This window comes from Conger conger, chromosome 6, assembly GCF_963514075.1.
Source record: "Conger conger chromosome 6, fConCon1.1, whole genome shotgun sequence".
Lineage (NCBI taxonomy): Eukaryota > Metazoa > Chordata > Actinopteri > Anguilliformes > Congridae > Conger > Conger conger.
In genome coordinates, this window is record NC_083765.1 from 54,016,626 (window position 1) to 54,029,985 (window position 13,360).

At 48.6% G+C, this 13,360-nt stretch overlaps 1 protein-coding gene across 1 annotated transcript in view; it reads left to right on the forward strand.

The window, feature by feature from the left end:
* Positions 1–13,360, forward strand: part of celf6 (CUGBP Elav-like family member 6) — a 137,152-nt gene that overhangs the window by 83,046 nt on the left and 40,746 nt on the right. Inside the window, exon 3 of the mRNA XM_061244529.1 lies at positions 7,903–7,951. Coding sequence (XP_061100513.1) covers positions 7,903–7,951 — 49 coding nt within the window. The remainder of the gene's footprint in view (positions 1–7,902; positions 7,952–13,360) is intronic.

The window sequence follows — 13,360 nt, forward strand, 5'->3', positions numbered from 1 at the left end:
GCAGCGGACAGTCACCGCGGCCCTCTCCACAGCTGGGGAGAACCGGGGCTTTATGAAGCGGAAGATAACGTGACGATAAGATTCCTCATCCTCCCCGGCCGTCCCGGGTTTGGAGGCCTGCTGGGCGGCTCCTAACAAACGGAGAGGTGTGATGGATACGCGGGCGGCCGCACTCGCCTCCGACGCGCCGGGCGCATCTCTGGAGGCCGGCGGGAGGACGTGCCGAGCGGCGCGCGGGCTTACAGAGAAAAATGAAGGTGAAGAGAATGCAAAAAAAAACACGCCCTCCGCGGGGAACAAACTGCCAGGTAATTACAGAAGGCGGGATGGAATTTAGAGACGGAAACTAAAAAAAATATATACAAAAATAAAGCCTCTACCTGTTCAGTCTCCCCCTACACCCCCGCTTGGGAAAACAGTGTGTGTGTGTGTGTGTGTGTGCGCCTTCATCTTTAATAAGAAATCTGCCACAGCTAAAAATAGGTCCCGCCTTCTACCCCCTGCTAGGTTTCCAACAGGCTGCCCCATCTTACTTGATGGCAGAATTGTCCTTCATCAGGTCTGCCTGCAGGAAGTGTGAATGTTTTCTTCACTCCAATCTCTCCTCCGTCTGTGCAAATGCCAAATAAAGGCACAGAGGGCCTCTCCCTAATTCCTAGCGTGGCGTCTGCAGAACGGGGGAGCGGGTTTGGGAAGAGGCCGGCCCCTGGCCCCGGTGACCCGCCTGCTTGTTTGTTCTGACGTGAGGGAGAGTATAAGAGCAGGAGGCGTTCTGTGCTGTAGCCTCTGGTTGGTTTTCAGAGTGCTCTCTCACTGCATGCACTCTGTACCCCCTCTGTATGTCCCCCTCTCTCTCTCCCTTTCTCTTCTTCCCTGTTTATTATTGTTTTCTTTTTTCTTATTCTTTTTTTTGGGGGGGGGCAGAAGTGTTTTTTGGGGTTTGTAAATAAGGGTTGAGGTAGGTTTTATGGACATTGTGGAGGCAGGGAGACTGTTGATCTTCCTCTTATGGGTTTGTAAATAAGGGGTAAGGTCGGTTGTAAGGAAATTTTTGGAAAGACTGTTTCAAAAATGGAACATCAAAAGTCATTCTCTTTCTATCAGTCTCTCTCTCGCTCTCTCTCTCATTCTCTCAAATGGCATTGGGAGAAAAAGTCAGATTACTTAAAGCTTCTTTAATTGAGCTTAATAGGCTGCAAATGGCATCGGCAACATGGCGGACGTCCGTGATGGACGAGCAGGAGCTGGCAGTGAAAACAGACGGGCGGGGGGTGGGGGAGTGGGGCGGTGGAGAGGCAGGGACTCTATTTTCGAGGGAGGGGGAGACGACACAAGCCCCCGACGCTTTATCCTCTTCTGCGCCGTGAAATTAATTGGAAGGATTGTGATTGAGGGGACGGTTGTGACACCTCAAATTGCCGTAATGAGAAAGAGGCCAGGCCGTCGCGATTGAAATCAATGCCGCAACTGACCCCTGTTACAGCCAAGGGATAAAGCTTAGAGCTGTGAAGAGTACTGGACAGTGGCATTAAGCCTGTTGCTGCTAGGCACTGCATCTTGCTTAAACCTACGGACAACCTGCAAATCTCTTTGAAGGACTACAGAGGCTGTTATTCCTGAGGTGCGGTGTGACATTCATGGCACGGATGAGGTGCTTTGGGAAATTTGCTGAGACAGAAACAAAAGCTGCTTATTTCCCCCACAGTTGGGCACCCACATCTGTCACTTCTGCACTGTATTAATAATGTCTGCTGCTGACACATAGCCGCTTTAAAAATGTTAAACACACACACACACACACACACTACACACACACCGTCTCACACACACACACACACACACACATACTCACACTGTCTCACATACACACACTCACACACACAGTCTCACACACACACATACTCACACACACACTGTCTCACACACAGTCTCATACACACACTCACACACACACACCCTCATACACACACTCAGACACACACACTGTCTCACACACACATACACACACTCTCTCATACACATACTCACACACACCCTCATACATACACACACACACCCTCTCACACACACATGCATAGACATACACACATACGCACACCCTCACACAAACACGCACACACACACCATCTCACACACACACACACACACATTATCACACACACGCGTAGACATACCCTCGCATGCATAGACATACACACACTCACATACATGCAGGCACTCTCACACATACACACACACACAAATGCGTACAAACACACATTCTCACGCACACACACATACACACAAACACAGACAGAGAGCATACACATTCACACACACACACACATACACACATACTCCCACACACACACGCAGCCGCAACCAGAACAAAGATGTATTTATTATCAAAAAGGAATGAAAAAATATAGATCGGCGCAGGAGATTTAAAAAACCCACAAAAAAGCACGGAATGCAGAGAGGGGGGAGAGACGAGGAGAGAAGAGGAGAGGAGAGGGAGAGAGCTGAAAAGAGGAGAGGAGAGAAACAGACAAGGAGAGAAGAGGAGAGAGCTGAAAAGAGGAGAGAGGAGGGGAGAGGGAGAGAGCCGATGAGAGGAGAGGAGAGAGGGAGAGAGCTGATGAGAGGAGAGGAGAGAGGAGCGGAGATGAAGAGAGGAGAAAAGAGGAGAGAGCTGAAGACAGGAGAGGAGAGGAGAGAGGAGAGGGGACGGGAGAGAGGAGAGGAGAGGGAGAGAGGAGAGGAGAAGAGAGGGAGAGAGGAGAGGAAAAGAGAGGCGAGGGGATGGGAGGGGATGCGGGGTGAGAGCACACCTTCGATTGCGAATTCCCTGGCAGGACAGAGCGAGCTGCCAATTTGTCAACATTGATCAACCCATTAAGAAGCTACGGTGGGAAGCATATTGGCTCTGGAAGCCGAGGGCCGTAGTCAGACAGAGATGAAGCGAGGGAGATATTCTCCACTCCATTCTGGCTCCGGTTTCCTGCGCCTCGGGTCCAAACGGTGAAGCGCAGGGGAAGGTCTCCATTTCGGCTCTGACGTCTGTGCGCGCGTATAATGGAAACGGCCACCTGTGGTCGGAAATGTCAGCTCCACTGCATCTCCTGCCCGAGGGGAGAAGACTCCACCTCCCCCGGCCTCCGATAAATTCATATAATTAACTTTGCCTTGATCTGCCGGCTAATCTTGCGCTTGGTAATAAGGGATTAAAATGTCACTTAAGCCACCTGCTGTTACTGAGCCCCTGCAGCCAGTACGGCTGAGCATCTGTGTGTGCGGCTGTGCATCTGCGTGTGTGTGTGTGTGTGTGTGTGTGTGTGTGTTTAGGCATGTGTGTTTGTGTGTGCGGCTGTGCATCTGCGTGTGTGTGTGTGTGTTTAGGCATGTGTGTCTGTGTGTGCAGCTGTGCATCTGTGTGTGTGTGTGTGTGTTTAGGCATGTGTGTTTGTGTGCAGGCATGAATAGGTCTGTGCGGATGTGTGTGTGTGTGTGGCTGTGCATCAGTGTGTATGTGTGTGTGCATGTGTGTGTGCATATGTGTGTGTATGTGTGTATGTGTGTGTGTGTGTATGTGTATATGTGTGTGTGCGTGTGTATGTGTGTGTATGTGTGTGTGTGTGTGTGTGTGTGTGTGGCTGTGCATCAGTGTGTATGTGTGTGTGCATGTGTGTGTGTATATGTGTGTGTATGTGTGTGTGTGTGTGTGTGTGCGTGTGTATGTGTGTGTATGTGTGTGTGTGTGTGTGCAGGGTTAGGGACCATTCTTCATTGACTTTCTACCTGGGCTCAGTTGGTTCCGCCTCCTGCTGTCTGATATTCAGTCATTAAGAGTAAAACTAGTTCACGGTTTTGCTGCATTTAGAGCTCTTCCTCCCACACTGTCGTTGATGCCATCGGAACTTGCTTGAAAGGAAACAAGCTTTTATTTTTTTTTCTGCAGGTTAAAAAAGAACTTGTGAAATGTACCCTTGCGGTAGGATTCCGTGAAAAGAGAGCACACTGATCACAAATGAGTGACACTCGAGCAGAGAGAGAGAGAGGAGAGGAAGAGAGAGAGAAAGAGAGGAAGTAAGAGAGAAAGAGAGAAAGTGGCAGAGAATGACAGAGAGAGAGAGGAAGAGAGAGAATGACAGAGAGAGAGCGAGAGAGAGAGTCAGAGAGAGCAGCTTGGCAAGGAGATTTGCCGAGCGTATTCTGGACCTGGGAACTTAAATAGACACCTTTATAGAGTGGGCGAAGAAGGGGGTATGGTGCAAAGGGAAGAGAAGAGAAGGTGTCAGGGCTCCCTGTAATCCCAGATAGCAAATGCCGGGGAAAGAAAAAAGCGCGCGAGAGAGAAAAAGAAAAGGAAGCGGGAGCATCGAAATCACAGGATAATGACCCAGAATGCAACGTGCTGCTGGAACAGGAGCTGCCCTCCTGTTCTCGGTTGCCTGGCAACTTCCCCGCGCATTAAGAGTTGTCTAATGATTCCTGTTGCGCCGCGGGCTTCGGGATCAGGGAAGGCCTCCCTCCCGCCGCCGGGGTCCAGGTGGCTGACGGTTCTCTGGGCCGGGGGGGCCGCGACCTCACCCTGCGTGCGCCCCCCAACCCCTCGCCCCACACACGGCCTGCCTCTGAACACGCGCCGAGCAGACCACCGCTGTGCTGGTCCACCATGTCCTACACGCGTTCACCCCCCCCCACACACCACCCCACCTAACCCAGGCAGCCACCCACCTTACACTATACAGCACTGTGGCAAAGAAAATCCGTGAAGCACAGATGCTTTAGTCAACAGTTTTAAATATTATATTACATTACAATATTGGCATTTGGCAGACGCTCGTATCCAGAGCGACGTACAACAAAGTGCAAAGTGCATACCCGTCACCAGGAACAAGTGCGCTGAAAGACCCCAGAGGGAGGACCCTAAATGTCCTAACCATCAAAATATTCGGTAACACTTTTTTTTGAAGGGTCCCGGAAAAGAGCTATATAACTCCTTCATAAGCACTACATACTGTAGCATATTCATAAGCACTTCATAAGCATTCATAAGCACTTATGTCAATAACTGCTAATGAGCGTGTCACCACTGATGCAGCAAGTATACAGCAAGTCAGACAGTATGTCATCAGTTTTGACATAACATACCATATGCCAATATGTTACCAAAAATTTCCAATAAAGTGCAGTGTACAGTGAAATACTAAATTAAATCGATGTTTGTTGTGACCACCCTTCTCCCTTAAAACTGCATCAGTTCTCTTAGGTACACTGTCCTGCAGTTTCATATGAGAATCAGGTGGTAGATTATACTGAACACATTGTTGAACTTGCCACAGTTCTTTTGCAGACTTTGGCTGTCTCGCTTGCTTCTGGCTATCCAAGTAATACCAGACAGCCTCAATCAACTGTTGAAAAGAGGTCTATTACTGTACATAATGTTACTTTATTTCACTAAATGCAAACATTTCACTGTAACATTTAATTGTTTGGAAAATGAATGTTTGGAAATCTCAAATATCCTCTTTTTAACTGACACATTAATGCAGAAAACAAAAACAAAAAAAGAAATATAAAAATATCTAAGAGAAAATTCTAGTGTGCCTTCTGCACAATACTGGACATGTTCACCGTTTCATCCAATATTCAAATGCTCCACCAATTTAATGCACTGGGCTTTATACACTACATTCATGCATACATATCAAAACTCAGTTTCATACAAAAACATTGCTGTAGTAATGTTGCTACTATTTCCATCGTCTATCCACTATAACCTCTCATTCAAGGGTATTACTGCTTTTGATGGAACACTTGTTTATTGCATTATAGTATTGTTTATGTGTCGAGAACAATCCCCCTGTGCCTCGAAGGTTTTTTTTGTTTTTTTTGTGCTTTTTTTTTACAAATACAAGTATGAGTCATTTAAATAAAGAGCTTTTTTTTTTGCTTGTTATTCATGTATGCAAATTAATACAGTATTTACAGTACCATGCTGCTCGGGAGTACAAAAGAGGTGCTCACACCTGGGATTCAGACCTGAAACCATCCAATCGCTGAGCGAGTCCACACATTTAGCGACTGCGCTACGCTACGCGACGCCACTCTTGCCGAACTTTTCTCATTGGCGTGAATCACGTGCGCCCGTCCCCTGTGGACAGTGAGGATCTCGGCGAGTGTTCAGACCCCAGCGAGACTCACGTGTGCCGATTATATGCCCTCCTTTTTGTTATTCTAGCTCAGAGCACGGCACGCAAACACGGCCGTTCTCTGTAAATATCAGTTTTGCTTTGGGGCCGCATCTGGAGCCCCGTCCCGCGGGGGGGTGCTTTCGGGGCGAGCGTCAGACGGGATTACGGCCTGTCTGGTGAACACGCGTGTGCTCGCGTGTGCTCGCGTGTCGCGGCGCTCTCCCCCCCTGTGCGTCACGTCGAGCGCGTCCGCGTTCGGCTGACGTCCGGGCTGGTGTTACTGTAGCTGCTGCTGAGGGCTGCGCTCTCCTTTCAGCTGCCTAATCCTGATGGATCCCCTCCTGGAGGGCTTATGTTTGTGACAGAGGGCCAGCGGTTCAGTACCCTGCTGGAAAAAAACAGCTCAAGCAGTAGCCGGTTGACCAGTTCAGACCAGCTCCATACTCAACATGGTTTGACCAGCTCAAGTTAGGTTTTGAAACAGCAGGTAGCTGGTAGACCAGTTCAGACCAGCTCCATATTCAACATGGTTTGACCAGCTCAAGCTAGGTTTTGAAACAGCAGGTAGCTGGTTGACCAGTTCAGACCAGCTCCATACTCAACATGGTTTGATCAGCTCAAGCTTGAAATAGCTGGTAGCTGGTCATTTCAAACTGTTCATAGCTGGATTTTACACTGGGCACTAGGCTTGGGCTTGTAACCAGACCTGGGTCGAATCCCTTTTCAAATACTTTTCGGTGCTTGATTGATCTTGACTGGTGCAACTGGGCTAGCAAAGAGGACCAGAGTGGGGTTTGCAATTTATGGAGAGTATTTCATAGGTTCTAATACACCAGACAAGCTCAGTAAAGTGTGGAAATGTATTTGAAACAATTACGTTTTTGACCAAGGCCTCTTTGTAACTCATAGTTTGTAGGTTTGGGTCCCAGGCCAGCCATTGTGGTCCCCTTCAGTACAGTAGCCAACCTGCATTGCTTAAGCAAAGCTGAGTAAATATACTGTACGTGTAGAAGCTGTGTAAGTCAATCTGGACCAGAGCATCTGCTACAGTAATTGCCTAATGTGCCGGTAAATGTAATGTAGGAATGTAAGGGAGGGTGTCTAGGGATTCCATTCCATATTTCTGGTCCCTCTCCTTTCAGCAATGGCGTATTCTTTCAACTGTCTTTCTTTTAACAGACTCTCCTTTGAAAGGAAGGTTTAATGTTCTTTTAGAGACTCGGTTGAGGTTTGGAATGAAATCCTAGGGGTGCTACATCACTACATCAGCAGCGTATCAGGAATGAGGTCATGGTATTTGGGATTGTTCCAGAGTCAAAGAAGGTTCCGGAGCAGAGGTGCAGAAGGCCACCTAAAGGAGGACTCTTTGAGTTATAGGCTTGGGAGAGTGTGATGTCATGGCAGGGATGCAGAAGGCTGCCTTAAGGGAACTCTTAGCGTTAGAGTCGGAGCCGGTGATGTAATGGTATTAGTCACTCGGTGCCATCTGATACCCAGCGTGGCTCCTGTCATTGAAAACTGCAAATTCTGCTGAAGTGTGAACGAGAGTAGAAATCTCAACAGGCCCCGTCCCAGGCAAAATCAGACATTCGGCGAAGCCGGCTCCTCGCTGCCTCTGCCAGCGGGGAACGGCCGCGCCTCTCCCGTCAGGGGGTTTAGCGTGTCGAAGAGCGTGCATGTCGAAGAGCGGTGCGCTCACCCCGGTCTCCTCTCTCTCTCCCCTCAGATGAACCGGCCTATCCAGGTGAAGCCAGCAGACAGCGAAGGACGAGGAGGTAATTAACCTTCTTCTGGTCTTTTCTACCCCCCAAAACCCCCCACCCCCACCCCCCTTCCCTCAGCACGCTTTAATATCACGCTCTCAGAAGGGACACGCTGGGAAATTTGCAGAGTCGCCGTTAATATAGGTCAGTCAGCTCGCGCCGTCTTCGACTCGGTGCCATCTGCGCTGGGAGCACGGTCCTCTCCGGTTCACTCCGGTTCACTCCGGTTCACTCCGGTTCAGAGACGAGCGATGAGCGTGCGCTCGACCCCCGACCGGGCTGGGAGTGACAGCTCACCCCAATTACACATACCAGTGACTGGGAAGTCCCCACTTTTCACTGCGGTGTTTAACCCGAAAGTTACGCTTTTTACCTGTCGACAGCTGGGAAAAAGCCCAGTCGAGGCAAACTTTGTCAGGAACAACGTGGGGAATTACGAGCGCGCATGTTCACAAGACGTAATGACACGCAAAATAAGTCCGGTTATAAAAAAGAAAAAAAAAGAAAAAAAACAGCTCTGTAAATGAAATCGAATATAGATCTGTGACACTGGCGGGAGGTAAACGGGAATATATCGTCTGGGTTTCTTCCACCGTAGTCCCCTCTCCACCTCTCTCCCCTGGAGTAAAGCCCCAGGGTGATTTACACTGCCAGGTTAGGCACAGGCAGCTCATTTCCTCGCCACACAAATCCCATTTAGATCCTATTTTTGTCACGGCGCCACTATAATTAATGGCCATCTAAAAACAGGCAAAGTCTGACCGACAACGCTTGGGCGGGAGCCAGTCTGCATCTTACCCAGATAAATTGGACAGAGGGCTTAAGAGAGAAGGATGGATGGACCCTCGCTATCAATTACTACTGTTTCTGTACAGGAGAGACGGCGAAGGAGAAATACGCGGCAGCCGGTGAAATACCGGCCGCTCTCCGGTTCGACGCCAGGTTTAGGATTCGCGGCGTGCGGGTGTGCGAGAGAGACGCCGTATTTCAGCCCGAGAGAGGCGGGTACGGAAAGGGACAGGTCCGCGAATGAAATAAGACCGCGCGCGGACAGGACGAAACAAAGCTATCGAGCGCTAACGGCGGCGAGTAGCCCGGAGAGCTGAGGCCGCTAACGAGATTTACTCCTCCGCAAGCGCCGTGAGCACGGCGTGTCAGTCGTCACGGGAACATTAAAGGCCCATGTGCATCAGCGCTCTCATCCTGGTTTTAGTATGTAAACCGCCAACAAAACGATCGTAAAGAGCAGTGACGTAAGTCCCTAACCCTGCCCCCAGACCCCAATTCCCCCTCCGCCTCCTGTGGTCAGTCGTCTGTGTTAACATTTAGCAACGTCATCCAAGAGTTATGCAAAAACATTCTTCATGTCACGCAGGAAATTGTTTTACAAACAGCTTGGGAAAATGGAATACGGATGCATACTTCTGCCGAAATTGCAATTATTTTACTTTAAGTATCAGTGTGGAACACAAATCGAAAGCTCCAGGATATTCGGAAAAGCTCAATAACACAAACGATATGCGGGAGGGTCTTTAAGGGGCTGTCTGTGGGACCCAAAATGTCGACGGGGCCGCGGTCTGCTCGACGGGTCGTAGCGCGGGCAGCTTCGGGCGGCGCAGACGGGATCCGTCAGGGGCGGCGCGCGCGCGGAGAAGCCCCCTCAGGCTCGACGAAGAGACCTCCCCGTCTCGGCGAGAGAGTCGCATTCATCAAAACACGTGACATGGGCAATTATCTGTCACGGGGGGTTGCAGGGACGTCTGGTACACACGCCTCGGCAGACATTAGGGCCCATTAGCGCGCCGCGACGCGCGGTGGAGCCGGCCGCCCGCTCTCCCGGGAGGAGACGCGCTCTCTGGAGGCGCGGGGACGTGTCAGCGCGGCGGCGGAGCGGAAAGGGAGCGTGCGACACCAGGGACGGCCAGACGGCGTGCGACTCCCCGCTAACCGCTAACGCTAAAAACAAACTCCGTCCTGCAGCGCAGGGGTGTCCAGTCTTATCCGAAAAGGGCCGGTTGCTGTTCCCGCGCAGCACTAAGACAACTGATTCCACTAATGAACTAATCACGGTCTTCAAACAAGACCTTGATAAGTAGAATTAGGTGCTTTAGAGCTGGGCTCAAATTAAAACCTGCGCCCACCACGGCCCTCTGCGGATAAGATCGGGCACCCCTGCTTCAGAGTGACTCATACGTTTTTAATCTCTTTCGAAATGTCTGGACAGAGCTCTGTAAACTCAACTATATCCTTTGTCAAGTGAATCGGTTTGATTGTTTTCATCTAAAGGAGGGCAATTCAACCGAACAACTCTCGACTTTTGTCCTTAAAATGTAATCACAATTTTAAACGAGTGTTCTGTTTTTTCGAACCTCTGAATGCTGAGGTCACTGAAATTAACAGAAAAATATTGGGCACAAATACCAAAAAATACCAAAAAATATCCAGTTCTACTTGTTTAAATTCATCGCTCACAGGAGTGGAGTTATCAGACCGTGAAAACTCCAATCTCTGTTTGGAATTGAAATCCAATCTCGAAGCAGTTGGGACAGCCTCGCTGTTTCCTCACTAAACCTCTGCCCGGATCGCCTGTGTCTACGAAATGCACCTTACAGCCAATATTTGCCATTGTCCGGCTCTGAGCAAACTGTACGTCTTTGGCCGCGATACAGCAAACTCCCAGCCTGAAAAGAAAGATGAATTGGGGGAAAAGAAAAGAGAAAGGAGTGGTAGAAAGAGTGAGGGAGGGATCAGGGCTGGGAAGAGGGTTAACGGAGAGTGAAGGAGAAGGGCAGCCTAATATCCAATAAAGCGGCAAAAGGTGGCTGGTCTCTCTCCTCTCTCTCTCTCTCTCTCTCTCTCCCTCTGTCTATCTCTCTCTCTGTCTATCTCCCTCTCTGTCTTCCTCCCTGTCTCTTCCCCTCTCTCCCTGTCTATCTCTCTCTTTCTCTCTCTGTCTGTCCCTTCCCCCTCTGTCTCCCCCTCTCTCTCTTCTCTCTGTCCCCTCTCTCGCCCTCTTTTTATCTCTCCCTCCCTCTCTCTCTCCCTCTGTCTAGCCCACTATGCCTCCCCCTCTCTCTCTCTCCCCCCCTCTCTCTTCTCGCTCTCTCTCTCTCTCTTTCTCCCACCAGGAGTCTCTTCCCCCTGACCTTGTCTGCCAGTGTTTCGGTGAAGAAAAGATCAGGCCAGATAATCTGTGATTGGAGATGGCCGTTATCTAAACACAATCTGTTTGTTTGCTCTATTCCTCTCCTCCCACCGGAGCCCTGGAAAAATATGGAACACATCCAATTACCGGGCAGATGAGGAGAGACGCGGGCGGGACGCAAACTCCATTCCCTTTCATTAGCCGAGATAACAAAGGGTCCCTCCGTTCCGCCCGGGCCCAAACTATCTGCCGGGGCTTTGCCTTCATAACCTCGGCAGAACCGCTCCCCCCTCCCCACCCTCACCCAGCCCCTTTTTGACCGTGTTCGTCCTTGCGTTCGTCGCGACCGTCTGAGAATAGAGGGCTCCAGTGAAAGGTTAGGGATTGACAGGGCCCCACGCTGTTCCACGGGCCCGCTGTCACGCCCCGCCCCAGCAGGTAGGAAGCACCGAGGGCTTCTGGGTAACGCGCGGCTGGAAGACCGCGGGAGGGCTGTCTGTCAGCGCCTGGCCTCCGTAGACGACCGCGCTCCACTTTACATGCAAATGACTCTGAGAGATCCCCACTCCCCGTGTGCCTCCGGTCGCGAAACCCGCCGAAAACTTCTCAAAGTGAGGCGAGTCTTCACAATCACTGGCTCTGTCGGAAACTGTCATTTTCATGTTTGAGGCCGAGAACATAATAACCGAGAATGTCCGTCTGGAAAATTGAATTACTTAAGCTTCAATTCTGCTTAATCTCTCTTATTGCAATAAAGAATGAATATGGCCGAAAATGTGGGGAAAAAAGAGGTTAAAGTATTTGAAAATGCAAGGGCCATCATCGCACGGTTTAGAGTTGCACTGCCTACAACACTGGTAATGCATTTCAAATAGCAAATGTGAATATTATTATCTTCAGTGATAACGTCGATATGGCCAATCTTTGCATTTTAATTGCGGTATTTACTTACCACTTAACGAGCTAAAGTGATAATGGGTACAGCTACAGAAATTAGCAATGAGAAGTAAGATCAGCACTAAAAAGAAACGGTCACAGCAATATCTTAATCGGCAGGCGACAAGGCGTTATATCGATCAGTACAGCAAACACCATTCTCAGAGCTCTGAGGGAGCTTGCGCTTTTGAAATGAGGCTATCAGAACCATAACCTCCATGATTTGATGCTGGAAAATGATTCAGCAATAAAATCAGTTCGAAGGAACCTTTATTGTTAAAGAGCTTCTTGAGCTTTTTTGAAGCAGCTCTGCAAGCCCGGGATTGTGAGAATTACAGATCGATGTGAGCCCGGCTAAATCTGCCGGGCAGGTTAAATGCAGCAAGGTATGACGCTTGCTCATAGGAAAATATAAGTTTACTTTATTATGAAAGTTTTTAATACAAAAACAAACATTTTCTTTTCAAAGGAAGTATCTCAGTATCTCATCGCATACCACGTATAAGATTCAAACAACTGAGTTTTGTAATGGATAACTACTAAATTTTCTTGATTTGAATTTCTGAAGTCTAAAGACTATTGCAACATTATTTAATTTCAGAGCTATCCAGGGTATTCGGCAAAGCTTTCAACAAATCAATGAATTAAGCTGATAATACATTTTAGTGATCATTCAACAGATCGTTAAAAGATTTCTACAGAGTAAGCGATAATTTCACACGATTATTTTAAAACCAGACCATCTCCAAGGACGCGTTTATTAACAGTGTTTTAATGTCATGCGGGGGTTGTCACCTAAGTTGGAAATGACATCAGACAAATGCACAGTAGAATGCCCAGTGCTAAGTCCAGTCCAGTAGAGACTGTATGTTCTCTGTAAAATTAGATTTAACACTGAACATTTTACTGTGTATACTGTATATTCACCATACTGCTCACCTGTTGATATTCCTATGCATACAGTTCCAATATGCTTCACAATTAGGGATACAATTCCAATGAGTCACAGTTTCCTTATGTAGCTATTTGTGAATTTTTTTCTTAATAGACACTCCTTTCAACTACTGGAATTAGATACCTTATGTATCCCCACATATGTGGCAGAACCCGCTGACATTAACTTCTGAATATCTGAATATGTCTGGCAGACACAATACAATAAAACATTGGCTGGCTCTGATACTGCAGATCATCCAGATACTCCAGCTTTAACACACTGATGGTGGTGGTGTTAAAGAAAGTTAAAACACATTCTCCATTTTATGATAATGAGAATGAATGCAATAATGGTATTCTGCTTGAGGTTAATTCAAAATATACATGTAATTTTCTCCCTGGGA